The sequence below is a fragment of the Uranotaenia lowii genome, chromosome 1 (assembly GCF_029784155.1).
Source record: "Uranotaenia lowii strain MFRU-FL chromosome 1, ASM2978415v1, whole genome shotgun sequence".
In the NCBI taxonomy this organism is placed as follows: Eukaryota; Metazoa; Arthropoda; class Insecta; order Diptera; family Culicidae; genus Uranotaenia; species Uranotaenia lowii.
Window position 1 is genome coordinate 95,779,002 of NC_073691.1, and position 14,750 is coordinate 95,793,751.

The window sequence follows — 14,750 nt, forward strand, 5'->3', positions numbered from 1 at the left end:
TCGTAGGATTTCTTATCTGGAATTTGGATTGCGGTTTTCATTTTGTGCTCAAAATGCAGAATTCAGACATGGAACTAAAATCCAAAGTTTGTACTCAGATTAAGTTTAAATTTAGGTTTTAAAGTAAATATTAAAATATCAATGTTTAAATTTCATTAAGGATTCAAATTGAAGGAGATCGCAGTTTCATAACTTTGATTCTTGATTCATAATAAAAATTATAAATTCAATCAAAGTCAGTTTAGAAACACAAACCTGGTGAAAATTACACATAAAAAATAAGATCTGGATTTATTTCAAGGAAATTGCTTTTTGAAAAATCTAGATTTAAATTTTCAAAACCTTAATCACAGGAATAAATTATGAAATATAAAATAATATATGAAAATTTAAGAACATGTTTTGAACCTCCTGGAAATTTTATTTAACAATATTTACATATATTTCAGATTCTTCAAAATCAAAGGTTCTCACTAAAATTAATAATTTTAATCGAGTTGACAAGAGTAGGAAATAAACCGTATTTGAACAGAAAACCTTATTTTTTTATTTTTATTGTTGAATATTTGATACATTTTCACGCATACTTAAAATGGTTATGCTAGTGGTTCAAAAGAATAAGCTTCCTAATGTAAGTTAGCAAAAAAAAAATTTCTTCTAAATTAAGCGTTTAAAATTCTTTTTTTTTCGATTTGGATAGTAATTTCTGCATCATTATACCACTCCCGACTTTTCTCAACAATGCATTTGGCACACCAGTCATTGAAAAATTTATCCGAATCAACTGTGTTCGATGTTTACTCTTGAGCTCAAACTCACGGACATCAGTTAAGAAGGCAACTGATTTACCAGCTAAGCTACAGTTGCGTTAAAAAAAAAATGAAATCGCGTGAAGCTGCGCACTATCTTCCAACTTTGACATGCTGCCTTTTCTCTCTCGGTTGATATTTTTTCATGAAATTTTTACACAAACTTGTTCAACTATCCAACTAACGCTATACAAAATTTGTAGTGTTTACAATAACTGACAAAAATACAGATTTTCATTATTTTTTGGACGGATATTTCTATGGAAAACATATCAACCGATAGAGAAATGGCTGGAAATGAGTACGCAGCTTCACGCAATTTCAATCTTTTTTGAACGCAACTGTATATCACAAGTCCTTTTATTCTTTTAAATCTTCATGAAAAAAAATTGGCATCTCCTAAGTCTTATTTTCAAAAATAAATAACTTTTAATGCAAAATAACTTTAACTTGAATAAAATGTACTAACATATACACACATTTTTCACTTGTGTATGCATTGTTCAAGCAAAAATGTTATAGGAAAAAAATTGTCTTCAAAACCCCCCCCATGAGTCGGTTCTTCCTATTCCGATGTGTAGTAGAATGTCCATGACGAAAACCAAATTGTTCATCAGGGAAAATAGAATTCTGATTAATGTGAATCATCATTCTATTCAAAACAACTCTCTCAAATAGTTTACTTGAAGAAGGAAGCAATCTAATTGGTCGATAACTTGAAGGCTCTGAAGCACTTTTTCCAGGTTTCAAAATTGGAATTACTTTGGCATTTTTCCATTTATTGGGAAAATAAGCCGAGTGAAAACATTTATTGAAGTTTTTACTAAAAAAAATAAAGTGCTTTCAGGCAACTTTTTAATAAGAATATAGAAAATCCCATCTTCCCCCGGAACTTTCAAATTTTTAAATTTTTTGAAAATCAATTTAAGTTCATCAATATTTGTCTCACAAGAACTTTCAAATACATTTTGCTTAGAAAGAATATCATCAAATTCAAAAGAAATTTAAGCATCAATTGGACTTATCACGTTTAAATTAAAATCATGAGCAGAGAAAGTAGTTTATCTCTACCTTTCAAAGTAGGAATTGGCTTCTGGGACTTTTTAAGAATTTCAGTTATTTTCTAAAATGGCTTTGAGTAGGGTTTTATGTCCTCTACTGCTTTTGCAAAATTTTCATTACGAATAAAATTTAAACGAGGTTTGATCTCTTTTTGAAGGTCGTAATAAATAAATTTTAATTAAGGATCCCTAGTTCGTTCAACTCAAAACTGCCTAAACAAAAACTGAAGATCATCATAGATCAAAGGTTGATTAAATTTTTGTTTAACTTTAGGTATTAAAGCGGCTTTAGCATTGACTATTGAAGTTGTCAAATTTTCTACAGCCAAATCAATATCTTCTATTGAATTCAGTGGAACGTTTACATCTAAATTACGTTCAATAAAATTCCTATATCGCTCCCAATCAGCTTTTTGAAAGTTAAAAGTTGTTTGATGATAAGATGTAAAGATACTACACTTTGATCTAAGCCTTTAGGCCGAGAAGCGATATAAGATGTAAAGATGATAAGAAGATTTATTTTTTGGTGAAAAATTAATAATATAGGAAGTACGAAACAAATCATCATAAAAATTTATATAAGAAAATACGTACTTTTGTGTAAAAGAGAATGCTTATTATGCCCCGGGTGCTCGTTATGCCCTTATCTCCCCTATATTGAACATATTTGTCGAGTTGTTGTCGTTTTTCCGAACCCTCTACACAAATTATTCCATAGTATTTCTATTACGTGTCCTAGCAATTCCGGGGTTTTTTTTTGAGAAACCTGGCAAAATCCCGGCATTCGATTTCCATTTTCCAATCTGAAAACCCGGCAAATCTGGGCAAAATGCATCTATTATTTGAAAAAAAAATTAAGATCAAAAAAAGGGTTAAATTACTTGAAACTTTTATTGATTTTCGAAGCACATCAAACTTTGATCAATGATTCCAGAATCAATATAAATTAATTTTGCTGAACAGAACTCTGAAGAATTTGTTTTCGGATACGAAAATCAAAGCTTTTCATTGCTCAACCGAACCGGGTTCATATTTCTTCATTTCTAACATAAGATCTTCTTTTTTTCTTCAAAAAAAATCCAGGATTGTGGTTAATTTAAGACCTTAAGATGTTCTGACGCTTAGAAAATGATAATTTTACGAACAATAGGTCCATTTCCAGTTTCCTCATATTTAAAAGCTTCTCTCAGCTGTAATTTTTGACAGTTGCTTGTCAAACTGTTGTCATTAGAATAGATTGTCAGATTAACATATTTTAAAATATTTTGCGCCAAAATTAAAATAATGGTTCGCTTTGGTTTTATGCTGATTTAAATAAACCACGGGGAGTTGCTTTTAAGAGGGTTATAAATATTCAATTTTTGATCTTTCAAAAAAAAAAATCCAGTTGAAAACAGACATGTCTGTGGAACCGAGTCTGCTCATGGTTTTTGTGCCAATATATAATTTCTCTAAAGGAAATTTTCTACTGAGCAACTTTGTCGAAGACCGTAACTTCGTATCTTATTAGGCAAAAAAGTTATTAGGTTATGAACGGGGGCATGTCTTTTGACATTGACAAATCATAAATTCAATTGACATCACTGGTAGGTGCATAGCGAGGTAGTGCATGACTACTTTTCATGCAATACTTCACGAAGCGGCAGCAGTGATGTCAAATGAATTTATTGTTTATCTGTGCAAAAAGATGTACCCCTGTTAAGGAGATCTAAGCAAGCCTTGATCGAGTGCGGTCGTTTTTTTTTTCGCTCGTGAAATTTTTTGCGCATGAATTTTCGGGGAAAGTGAAAATTTTCATTAATATTTTTTTATTGGAGTGAAGTCCGTTTTACCTGAAAAGTTTTTCGACTTATTGAAGTTATGAAGAATATGTGGCTTTTTGTTTCGGTTGTGAAAGTTTAAGAAAATTTCGTGCTCAAGTTAATAAATCTATATTTTCGAACAATTTGATAAAATTGGTTGTTTGAAGAGCGCGAGGGAGTTCAATTGGAAATAGACTCTGTGTTGAAGTTGTGTACCGGAAATGTGTGACATTCAAAGTGTCTTAAACATAAAATTAAATGCGGATCATCATGTGAAAAAAATTTCTTTATTGGATTTTGTTCGAGCCATGGGAAACAAAGGTGGAAATGTGTTACAGTTATTTGCTGATGCCGTTTAAACCTTTCAAATTGGTGAGTCCGTTCCTTTTTGTTCTTGTTTTCAATGTCATTTCCATGTCCTCAAACAACAAAGTTACAAAGAGTTTATTTGTGAAAAGAGATTTGTTTTTTTTTGCAGGAGAAAAAATGGGGCAGCACTGCAGTGTAAAGTTGAAGTTAAAAAAGTGCTTATTATTTTTTAATTTTCATTGTGTTAAATTTTTGTTTCATGTAAAAAAATGTGTTAGGTAAACCAAAAAGAAGTTCGTGTATCGCAATCCGGTTTTATTTTTTTAGGAACTAAACTTTTTGATAAGTTTTTGCAATTTTAGTTACCGATCGGTAAGCTGAAAATTACGGAAAAATTTAATGCAGCCATTCGAGCAGTTTTCACATGAGCTGTCATTTTATTCGAGCACATTGTTTTGGTTCGTTGTATAATCTGCTCGAAAAATAATTCTTGATTAGAGATGGTGTAGCTAGCAAGACCAGAACTTGTCTGGTAGCATTACTTTTTATATTGTAGTTTTTATTTAAATATTTCATCTTTTTTATCTGATAACCATCTCCCAGTATAGAGTTTGTAAATTCTTGAAAATAAGTAAATTCATTCAATTAAACTGTTGAAACTAACGCCGCGGTTTAGCCTTTGTGAAAAATGTTCTTTATGTTTTATGAATTCTTTTCTTTTTTCAATCGAAAACCAATCAAGACTAAATTTGAGTAAGATTTTTATTGAACACTCGAATGTGTTGATAATTTTTCTCTGAGGATTTTCAGCGGTACATTGGATTCAGTTTCGTTTTCTCTGCAAGCTTTGCAGAGGGAAATCAGCCGGTAAGAATAGGTTTAGATGTTGCATACTTAGGTTGTGAAATTAAGTTTTCTTTCGGAAGCTATTACGATTACAGCTCAAGGAATTCTTATGAATTGAGTCACACACCATGCCTAAATTGAATCCAAAAAGTTATCAGTTGAATCGAGCATTTCAACACTGCGGTTCTACACAAAATAACACCAAGACGAAAATTACCATGCTATTTTCAAAAGATTGCAGATCAATTGTTGATGTAGTTGATAGTGACCAAAGCTAACAATAGATTTTATTATTGAAATATTTGATTGTGAGTGTTCTCAGGAGAAAGTGACTACAGTATATCTTATTTTGCATGAGGAAGACTCTTTTACTTAGTAGTATCACTTTTTTCAACAATGTTACGGTGTACAGATTTGATGGTTCAAATGTTGGTATGACGAAGAAGTTAAATTGCAATTAGCCTTATTTAATTAAATGGATGCTGCAATCATTATCGTTTGCATATGTTTATAAACTAAAAGCATTTGAACTGAAACAAGAATGATCCAAACAACAGTTTTTTTTATCAATATGAATCGTGACACAGCTTAATTCTTGTTTTAAAGAAGAAATCAGGGTAAACGAATAAGCATTTCAAGTTGATCGGTTAAATGTGGATTTGAGTGGTCTGCCAAACTAAGCTAAGCTTATTCATTCTTATTTTATCATAAATTTGAAGAAATGCGGAAGTGAAAAGGTAGAAGTATTCTCTTGGTGTGTTTTAGAGTGACATCCTGGTCATTTTGCCGAGAAATTGAAATTAGCTTTGAATTTGCTTTGTTTGGTCGAGAGGTTTTCGGTGAATGCGTTTGTTCTCTGTTTATAAACGCCATAAACGGATAGGATTCTTTTCATAATCACGTAAATTTATGTGTGCATTTTTGTATTTTTGGGCCCCATGCTGGGAAGTAGGTAGAATTCTATCGTCTATGCTATGCGTTGACTAGGGTGGATGAACGACTGTGGATAGTACAGTTCACAGAGGTGTGAATTTAAAATGGATGGTTTTGAAAATTCATTGAAAAAGATGTCACAGCAAATATTTAGATGTTGAAAAATAAGATATACATATTCATAGATGACTCACTTGTGTACTATAAACAGGGGCGGTCCTAGAGCTGGCTCTTGGGGGGGGTGATTTTTCAAATTTTCAAAAATCAGTCAATATAAAGGAACGTTAATATCTGTGGATAAAACGATCATTTGAGTGAGCGAAAGCAGATGGAGGGGTTGCGAGGGGGAGGGGGGGGAATGTCAGTTTTAAATGAGTCTACAATATAAGCTGCACACTGTTCCTCCTTCCTTCATGAATTTCACTGAACAGCATGTTTTGCTAAAAATATGAAACAAGAGATGAATAATGAAAACTTTATCAAAGTTTCTCTGTATACTAATCTCAATATACTTGTATCAAACCTTAACCATCCTTTTATAAAATAACATGCGAGTCTATAAAATCCACTGCGGAAAAATGTTGATAATTTTTTTTAATTTGTTTGTATATCTGATATTTTAAAATTGTCACTTTCAAACCTCTTTAAAGAATTTCTCGTTATGATTGTAATTTTTCCAAAGAAAATAATACAAACGTGGCTAATATTTTATATTTCTTCGAAAGTATTTTAATTACATCGATAAGGCCGATAAACTAATTAATAAACATAACTAATGGGAATTAAATTCTTCAGTGGAGTATTTTACTGAATCGTGATTTGGAAATTTGGTATTATTATTTTCAAATTTGGAAACAAAATTCTCGTTGAAAATTGTGCTTTGTTTTTTTTTTAAATTCCTTAATATATAAAATCAGCAATTCTGTAAATATAAATTATGAAGAAAATACGGTTATCAAAATCAGTTTCTGAAGTACCAAATTTTGTTTGATTTGCTCTAAAATTTAAAGTTATCATACAAAATTTTCAATTTTAATTGTTTTAAAACGAATGAAATAGTCACAAATGCACCAAATAGTTATAAAAAAATTTCAAATTTTTTAAATGATTAAATAAAAAAATAATAAATATAATAAAAAAAAAAAATGAAATGAAGGGTTAATTCTGAAAGTTAATACTATTCTTTAGGGAACTGTCTCAATCATTTGCAATTGAAATAGTCAAGCTTTGAGATTCAGAATATCAAACCTAAAGCTAAATTTTAACTTAAAATTTCAATATTATTGTGTAGATGAGCTGAGATCTTGAAATCCAGTAGTGTCAGTTGAAAATCACTAAAAGATCTTCCGACTGTTTAGCATGATTGATTACCTTGTTGTCGAAAAAATAGTGGAATGATAAGGGGATAGATCTAATTCACAAGGGAAAAATTAAAACAGAGGCGAACTGATTTTGGAAGATTTTTGCGTCTCAAACTCAATTTTTTTGTCAGATTTTTTTCTCTCACTTCTTATTTTCTAGCGTTTAGTAATTTTAGAGTGAAATTGATCAATGATAATAAAGTGAAGTAACTAACCTACATGAACAACAAAAAATGTTCAATCTTTTCATTATCCTTTATTCATTCAATGATACAGATTATAGGGAAGAATTCCATAAAGTGGCCAATTCCCGGAAAAAACGATTCAGATTTTGTCTAGATAAAATATACAAAAATATATTTAACTTTTCCTAACATCACAAAAAGAAGGTTTATTTAGTTTATTATTTGATACTGAAAATTTTGATCTTTTTCACAAAATTTTTGAACACTGAAAAGCATTTTCACTTTTGCATTATCATTAAAATATTCAAGGTTGATTTTGGTTCAAAATGTTTTCAAAATTCCCGTATTTTACAAAATGAGGAAAACTACTTACTTCTATTATTTTTTCTCCCAGAAGTCATGGTAAATTATGTACTCACAGTCTTCATGGAAATTGATCATTAATTGATCGTTTTGCTGAAAAGTGCACAAATTTTTTCAATGAATTTTTACCTTGTATATTCAAAATTTATACAGAAAACAAGAGCGGATAAAAAAAATCCTAATTTGCATTTAGGGCTCCTAACTAAGTCGAAATCAGTGTTCAAATTCTTTGCAACTCGGAAAATGTGAATTTTGTTTCCTTGTGTTATAGTTGTGAATGTAGATTTTGGGTTCTGTATATGGATTTGAATCTCTACCGCGAACACCAATTTCTTCATATTGAAACAGCTTTTATGAACACTTTTTTTTCTTTTTGGCTCTAAAAACTCATAGGGAAAGCAAAAGTTGTAACGCGTAATCTCTTCTTTCAAGATTTCTCTTGTGGAATCTCTTGTGTTTCAAGATTTCTAAATTCAAGCTAATGGAATTTAGAAATTTGAAGAAGATTTTTAAAATTTAAACTCTTAGGAATATTATTCATTCGATTTCTGTTTGGCAGTACTTGCATTTTTTTTCATGTTCATCCATAACATGAATGTGAGATGTGATATATTTCAAAAAGAATTAAATAAAATCGAATCTAAAATTTAAATTTTTGTTTTTGAATTTTATAATATAGGTTATTAATTTTAAGTTTATAATTCATGTTAGAATGATGAAAAATTGAGGGTGAAAAAAACTCATTAAAGAGAATCTTTGCTGTGACTCAGAATCTGAATTCATATTTGCCAAATTCATAAATTCCTTGTAAACGCAAGTGAAAAAAGCACTGCTTTAGATTTTAATATTAGACATCTGATATGATTTTATAAAGTTTAAAAATCCTCAATAAACCAGCTGTAAACAAAAAAAACAGAGTTCTAAATTCAAATTCATATATCAACTTCAGATACGTATAAGCTTTTTATACTTTAAGTAAAGTATTAATAGAATTAATTGTCCTGATTCTGAATTGACAATTTTCCTTCGATTTAGAAAATATTTTAAAATACAAAAAAAAATTCTAATGGGAAACCTTTCGCTGCTGAAAACTTTATCCAAAATAAATTTCATGCGACACCTACAATTGTTATTTATTACCTACGATTGAATTTGTTCAGTGAAAAGTGGTGAAAGACAAAAAGAAAGATTAGGAACTTAGAATCGAAGTCATACGTTTCATAAGCGCCTACTTGAAAATGGTGCTGGAGAATTTGACTTAAAAGACAATTTAACACTTGAAACATGGTAGAACATGGTAGAAATTTCTAAAAATCAAAGAAAATTTAAAGTCACATGATTCCGTACGTTAAAAGTTTAATGATTTTTTGTTGTTTTCTGCTAAATCTGAGCAAATAAAAAAGAAACTGCATATTGAAGGCAATAAATGTATGACGACAGCAGAACAAATATTTCAAATATTTCAGTCTTTTAACCATATTTACCCCCTATATGACTTTTTCAAATTTATCATATTATTAAAATTCAAAACCAAACTGAGAATTTAGAAGCTCTGAATTTAAAGCAAATACAAAATTTATAACGATTTGCTCGTGTTAATTTAGGCATATGAGGGAAATTAGTGACAATGAAAAAAAAATGGCCCTTCATTCCATTAACAGCAAATTCAAAATCCACACTCTAAGTAACAAAAGTTATTTGGTATAATTCAGTCCAGTGAGTTGCAAGCAGTGATTGAATTTTGCTGAGCATGAATTGATCAACCTTCTCTCGCTCACTGCTTTACTCGGAAGCAAAGGTTGCTTTGAGGCAGCGAAAACGACAAAACCGATGATGCATACGCTCTCAATATGGCCCGCCTCCAAGAAACAGTATACACTCGAGGCAGCGAATCCAAAAAACCAAACGAATGGCTCTCACTCATCTCCTGTTACCAGCTTGAGGGAAGCGAATTCAAAAGGCAGAGCGAACCCGAGTCTCCTCGTTTGTGCCTGGATCGAATGCGTGAGGTTTTTCTGCTATTGCTATTATTGCACAGCAACCGCACGCAGGCAGCTAGTTGTTTCGTTTCTTTTTCCTCCCCTCTCTTTGCACTATACGTTGCGGGCCGTGCAACGCAATAAGTTCGATTGTTTTTGTTGTTGCCTCAACCTTTGCGGCAGGGTTGAAGATGTTCTCCTCAACCACAGCTATCGGCTGGAGCTATTCAAATTCAAGAACGTAAATGAGTATGTGTGCCTCGTCTTCTTCATGCATCATGTAGCGACCGAACGTTGAGAGAGTTCGTTCGGGGCAGCAAACGAATAGTGTCTCTCAGAGCAGATCCTCCTCATGAGGGGAGGTTTGAATGAATGTATATGTATCGTCTCCTGTATAGCTACGCGAGGCCTCAAAGTGTGTATTTTGAATGCCTCTGATGAGAAAATTGGTGAGGATTTCAATCACTGGTTGCAAGTAAAATCTACTTGAGTTTTTTTTTTGTTTTTTTTGTTTCGATTATAGTCGTTTTACCATCTTTATGGCATTCGCGACTTTATTAACGTTACAGTTGGCGGATCGTTATTGAAAAACTATCCGGTACAACCGTGTTCGATGTTTACTCTTGGGCTCGAACTCACGGACATCGGCTCAGGAGACAACAGACTTGCCAACTGAGCTATATCACAAGCCCAACTTGAGATTGGTGGACCGACTTTTTTCAATAATGAGCCTTTTAAGTGATAAAAAAAACTTTCTTGTTGAATAAACACCCCACGGAGTGGAAAATTTTGAAAATTTAGAAGCACATCTACTAAGAAAAGTTACAAATTTTTATAGAAATTCAAGCATTTGCGGGTATTTTGTAACGGTTTTTTGCCGCTTGGGGGGGGGGTGATCACCCCGATCACCCCCCCCATAGGACCGCGCCTGACTATAAATAACCAACTTTTTTGGTGGATTTGTTTTCTCCGTGAAATTAAACTGAGGCAAAAGGTTGAATAGCACTGATGAGTTTCCAAAAACGATCTTATTCAGTTAACACAACCTAAATAACAAATAAAAATTAAAAGGAACAAAAAGGAGAATCACATCATCCATTAACAAAACTTTCATATTTGAAATATCTCCTCATAAATATTCTTCGAAGTTTAATAAAAGTATCTTCAATCCTAAGGGTCGTTTTTGAAAACACATTAGGGTATCAGGAACAAGATTTAGGGAAACAAGTTAGTTTTATGAAAACTAAAACACATTACTTGACTTTTAAACTTTTCATCACTGCCTCATATTTAGAAATAGGAGTTTCCTTAAGAAAAATCTAGGAGCATAGGAGGTGTAGGAAAACTCGATCGCACCATTCACCAAAATGGATCCTGATCTATAACCTTTCCCCCACTAACAAAACCCTTTCCTTGGATATTTGAATATAGATTCGCAGACGTATAGACGGTTTCTATAGTTGGTTAAATTGGTTTACCTTTGTTTCGGAATTTTTCAAAATTTATCTTTGGAATATAAAGGGACAAGAGGTTGTTAATTAATCCTGAGAATATCCTACTAACAATCCTTCCTTCATTCCTCATTGACTACTAGGACGTGGCCGGCGCCGTTATTGATCATTTTCAAAGGGAGAGCATGAGTTTTGTGCATTGTGAATGAATTGCTAGTCCCAAGCACCATTCTTTTGGCCTTTGAACAAAGCTGATGGCCTCGATCAATCACGGAGTAGCAACCATTGGCGAGGTAGAACTTGTTCTGCTTAGCCACGCCAGCGATCATGGAATTTGAAGTGCGTAAGTTGAACAAAGTCTAATCAAATATGTTATCTGAAGTTTTGAATCAATGATCCTATCTAAGCACTTCAAGTTCAATGATTTAAGGTGGATATGAGTAGTCAACTAAGCTAAGCTAAGCTAAGCTAAGCAAAAAGATGTACCCCTGTTAAACAGCTAATAACTTTTTTGCCTTATAAGATACGAAGTTGCGGTCCTCAACAAAGTTGTTAAGCAGAAAATTTGCACAAAAACCAAGAGCAGGATCCACAGGAGAAACAAAAATTATGTTGATTTTTTTGTACAAAATATTCAATTTTCCCATACAAACCTAAAAGTTCATATTTACTCATGTGAACGTTACTTAAAAATTCTGCAAAAAATCATGGATGCGTTTCAAACCAAAACAAAGCTTTTTAGACCCCAGGGTTTGAGAAATTCAAAAATGACCCAGAATCGACTCAGTCGCAATGTACAATAACAACGCATCAAATGCGTTCTTTTAATATTCCATATAAATAAATCTTGTTCAACACAATTTATGTATGGAAGTTAACAAATTCATTTTCAAACTATAAACGCTTCTTATAGTGACAATAATTTACAGTTTCGAGACATGGAAAATTCAACAAATACCGAATGCGAGAGTGACTTGAATTCCGAATCCCACAACGCCGTTAAGGCACTGACCATAGTTAAGGTGTGAGAAGGTGTAAGAATACACTTTAACATCTAAGACTGTGGGTTACCCCGGAGGTTTCCTGGTTTAGGGAACATGCCATCGAATAGGTACGCTAGTTTTCAGTTTTCGAGAATGACATTTTTTTAACTACGAGAAAAGTTTTCTCTGGGACGTTTGGTTTTAACGAAGGTCACAGCTATGCGTTAATCCGCACGAAAAAAAAACTGTCGTATTTTCGTTTGGACAAATACTTACTTCGACTTCCTTATCTTTCGCAGGATTTCGTTCTCAGCTATGAATCAGCGCCAATGGACGAGCCTTGTAAAAGTCTGCCTGTCGCTGATGATAATTTGCTTCGCCACTGGCCAATGTGACGCCGCTGATGACACTTCTTCGATGGAGCACATGGATGATTCATCCCAGCACAACGCACAGAAGAGAACGTGGACAAATCTCCAGGGAGCTTGGGGCAAACGGTCGTCTGGAGGTGAAACAAACAATGATCCCGCGGATTCTGACCAGGACTATAACGGTGTAAACGATCTAGAAAAACTGAGCAGATATCTCATACAAGGTATGATGAACCAGCAACATCAGATGGACACGACCCAGTACGATGGATCGGAAGATGAGTATCCGCATGAGAAGCGATCATGGAATAAGATGAATGCTGGCTGGGGCAAACGTGTGAATACGGCTCCAGCCCAGTGGAATAAATTTCGAGGTACATAGCAGATGGTATTTGAAATGCAAAACAGAACAGTTAAAACTATTTTTTTTTTCAATTCCAGGAGCTTGGGGTAAACGGGAACCCGGATGGAACAACTTGAAAGGCCTGTGGGGAAAGCGATCGGAAAAATGGAATAAACTGTCTTCGTCCTGGGGCAAACGTGACAGTGGAAATAGCAATAGTTACTAAATGTTTACATTGATATAATAGTTACACCACAGGCAGTCAGTTGTATATAATCCCTTATCAGAAATAACTATAGTTAAAGGTTATCCTTTGTTAAACATTGTTAATAATTTTAAATTTCGGATTTTCTATTCTTAAAACGAAATACCAAGGCAAAAATTTAGATGCAATAATAAGTGTAAAAAGTGGAAATGCGTGAAGAGCTACTCATCCAATATAAACATGGTTTTGCTTTCAGTTTTCAAAAACACCTCTACTGTTTACAAAAAAAAAGTCAGATAACTAAACTTAGACTTACATCTCAACGGATGCATAATTAACCTTACACCATGGCGTCAAGCAGTGTGCAGTATATGGATGTATGTTTTATGTACGATTATTCTAGTATATTGAAGATATATCTATAACGTTGGTCAACTGACGTTAAAAAAATATAATAAATAAACGGTTTACATTCACGATCGTACTAATCAATAAGATGACCTGGCAACTGGATCTCATACGGGGAACAACATACCTACATCGCGGTGAATCTCGCCGCAGAAGTTTCTTTTGATTAGAATCTTGACAGAAATCATCCTCAGACCAGATAAGCTTTAGCTATGATTAAACAATTAAAAGATTTTTGACCGATTTGTATGACTTGTAAAGTGGCGTGGAATAAAACTCGTGTAGTTTGGTTGAAGTAGAAACTTAGAATAGAATTTATTAACTGCTGAGCACGTTTTATATCGATAGAGAAACATATTGCTTGGACACGAGTTTGTTTATCTTGACAACGGATTCATAGGTTACTATAATTTATCATAAACTCAACACTCCTCCTTAACCTATGATTCCTTCATGAAATCTGCCACCAGATTACCTCCTGGGTCGTTTGCCTTTCTTGGTTTCCTCGTGGCCGTCGAAGATTTCGCTACTCACATCGTCTTGAAGATCTTCCCGGTGATGGATTTTCGAGTATCTGGATCTCCTCCCCAAACGGCATTCCCGTAACCTTTTATCACTAGCTTCGCCTTGTATCGCTCGTGTCTGATTTGGAACCACATCGCAGAACCATTCCATTAATTCTTCTGATGTTTCCGCTGGAAACGACTTCGCCGGCTTCCCTTGGTTCAACCGGTATAGCCCATCTGTCTCGGATCCAAATGCAATTACGTCACCATCTTCATCCAGGACCTCGCAACGACCGGCTCGGAACACCACCTGCAATCCAACATTCGCTCTTCATCGGTCAACGAGTTCGGTTGTGTTTTCGGTAGCTCCTGAAGTTCTTCGATAGTGCTGAGTGAAAAGAGTGTTCCTGCCTGGTGTTCTACTGTCCGCTGATAAGTATTTCTATTTTCTATTGTGATCAAGTGAAAACAAAGACCCTTTTGTAGTTAGCTAATCTTTTAGTGCTGGAAGCCTGGCTTCCAGTGTAACCATGGCTGGGAGGGATCCCAACATGGATATTGATAATCAGAATCTGATTCATATTCCGGAAACCCAAAATGATCTTTCTTGTTTAATTGATTCCTCTCATCCTCCCCCTCCGTTAAATATTCCCACTTCATCTAACCCTACTATATCTCCTCAAACACCTGAAATTCCCTTTTCTGCTTCTCCGTCTCAAACTGGACATGATGCCACGCTTTTGTCGTCACCATTATCGTCTTCAATTGAAGTACGCTCATTTCCGACCAAACGGTCAAAATGTTACCCTGAAACTGCTAAGGGGCCATTTGAGGT

At 33.6% G+C, this 14,750-nt stretch overlaps 1 protein-coding gene across 1 annotated transcript in view; it reads left to right on the forward strand.

Annotated features, from left to right (window-relative positions):
- The window catches only part of LOC129739627 (allatostatins MIP), an 81,367-nt gene extending 67,890 nt beyond the window's left edge, over positions 1-13,477 (forward strand). The window contains exons 2-3 of the mRNA XM_055731110.1: positions 12,382-12,827; positions 12,895-13,477. Coding sequence (XP_055587085.1) covers positions 12,398-12,827; positions 12,895-13,022 — 558 coding nt within the window. The 5' untranslated portion in view covers positions 12,382-12,397 and the 3' untranslated portion in view covers positions 13,023-13,477. The remainder of the gene's footprint in view (positions 1-12,381; positions 12,828-12,894) is intronic.
- Positions 13,478-14,750: the final 1,273 nt, after the last annotated feature.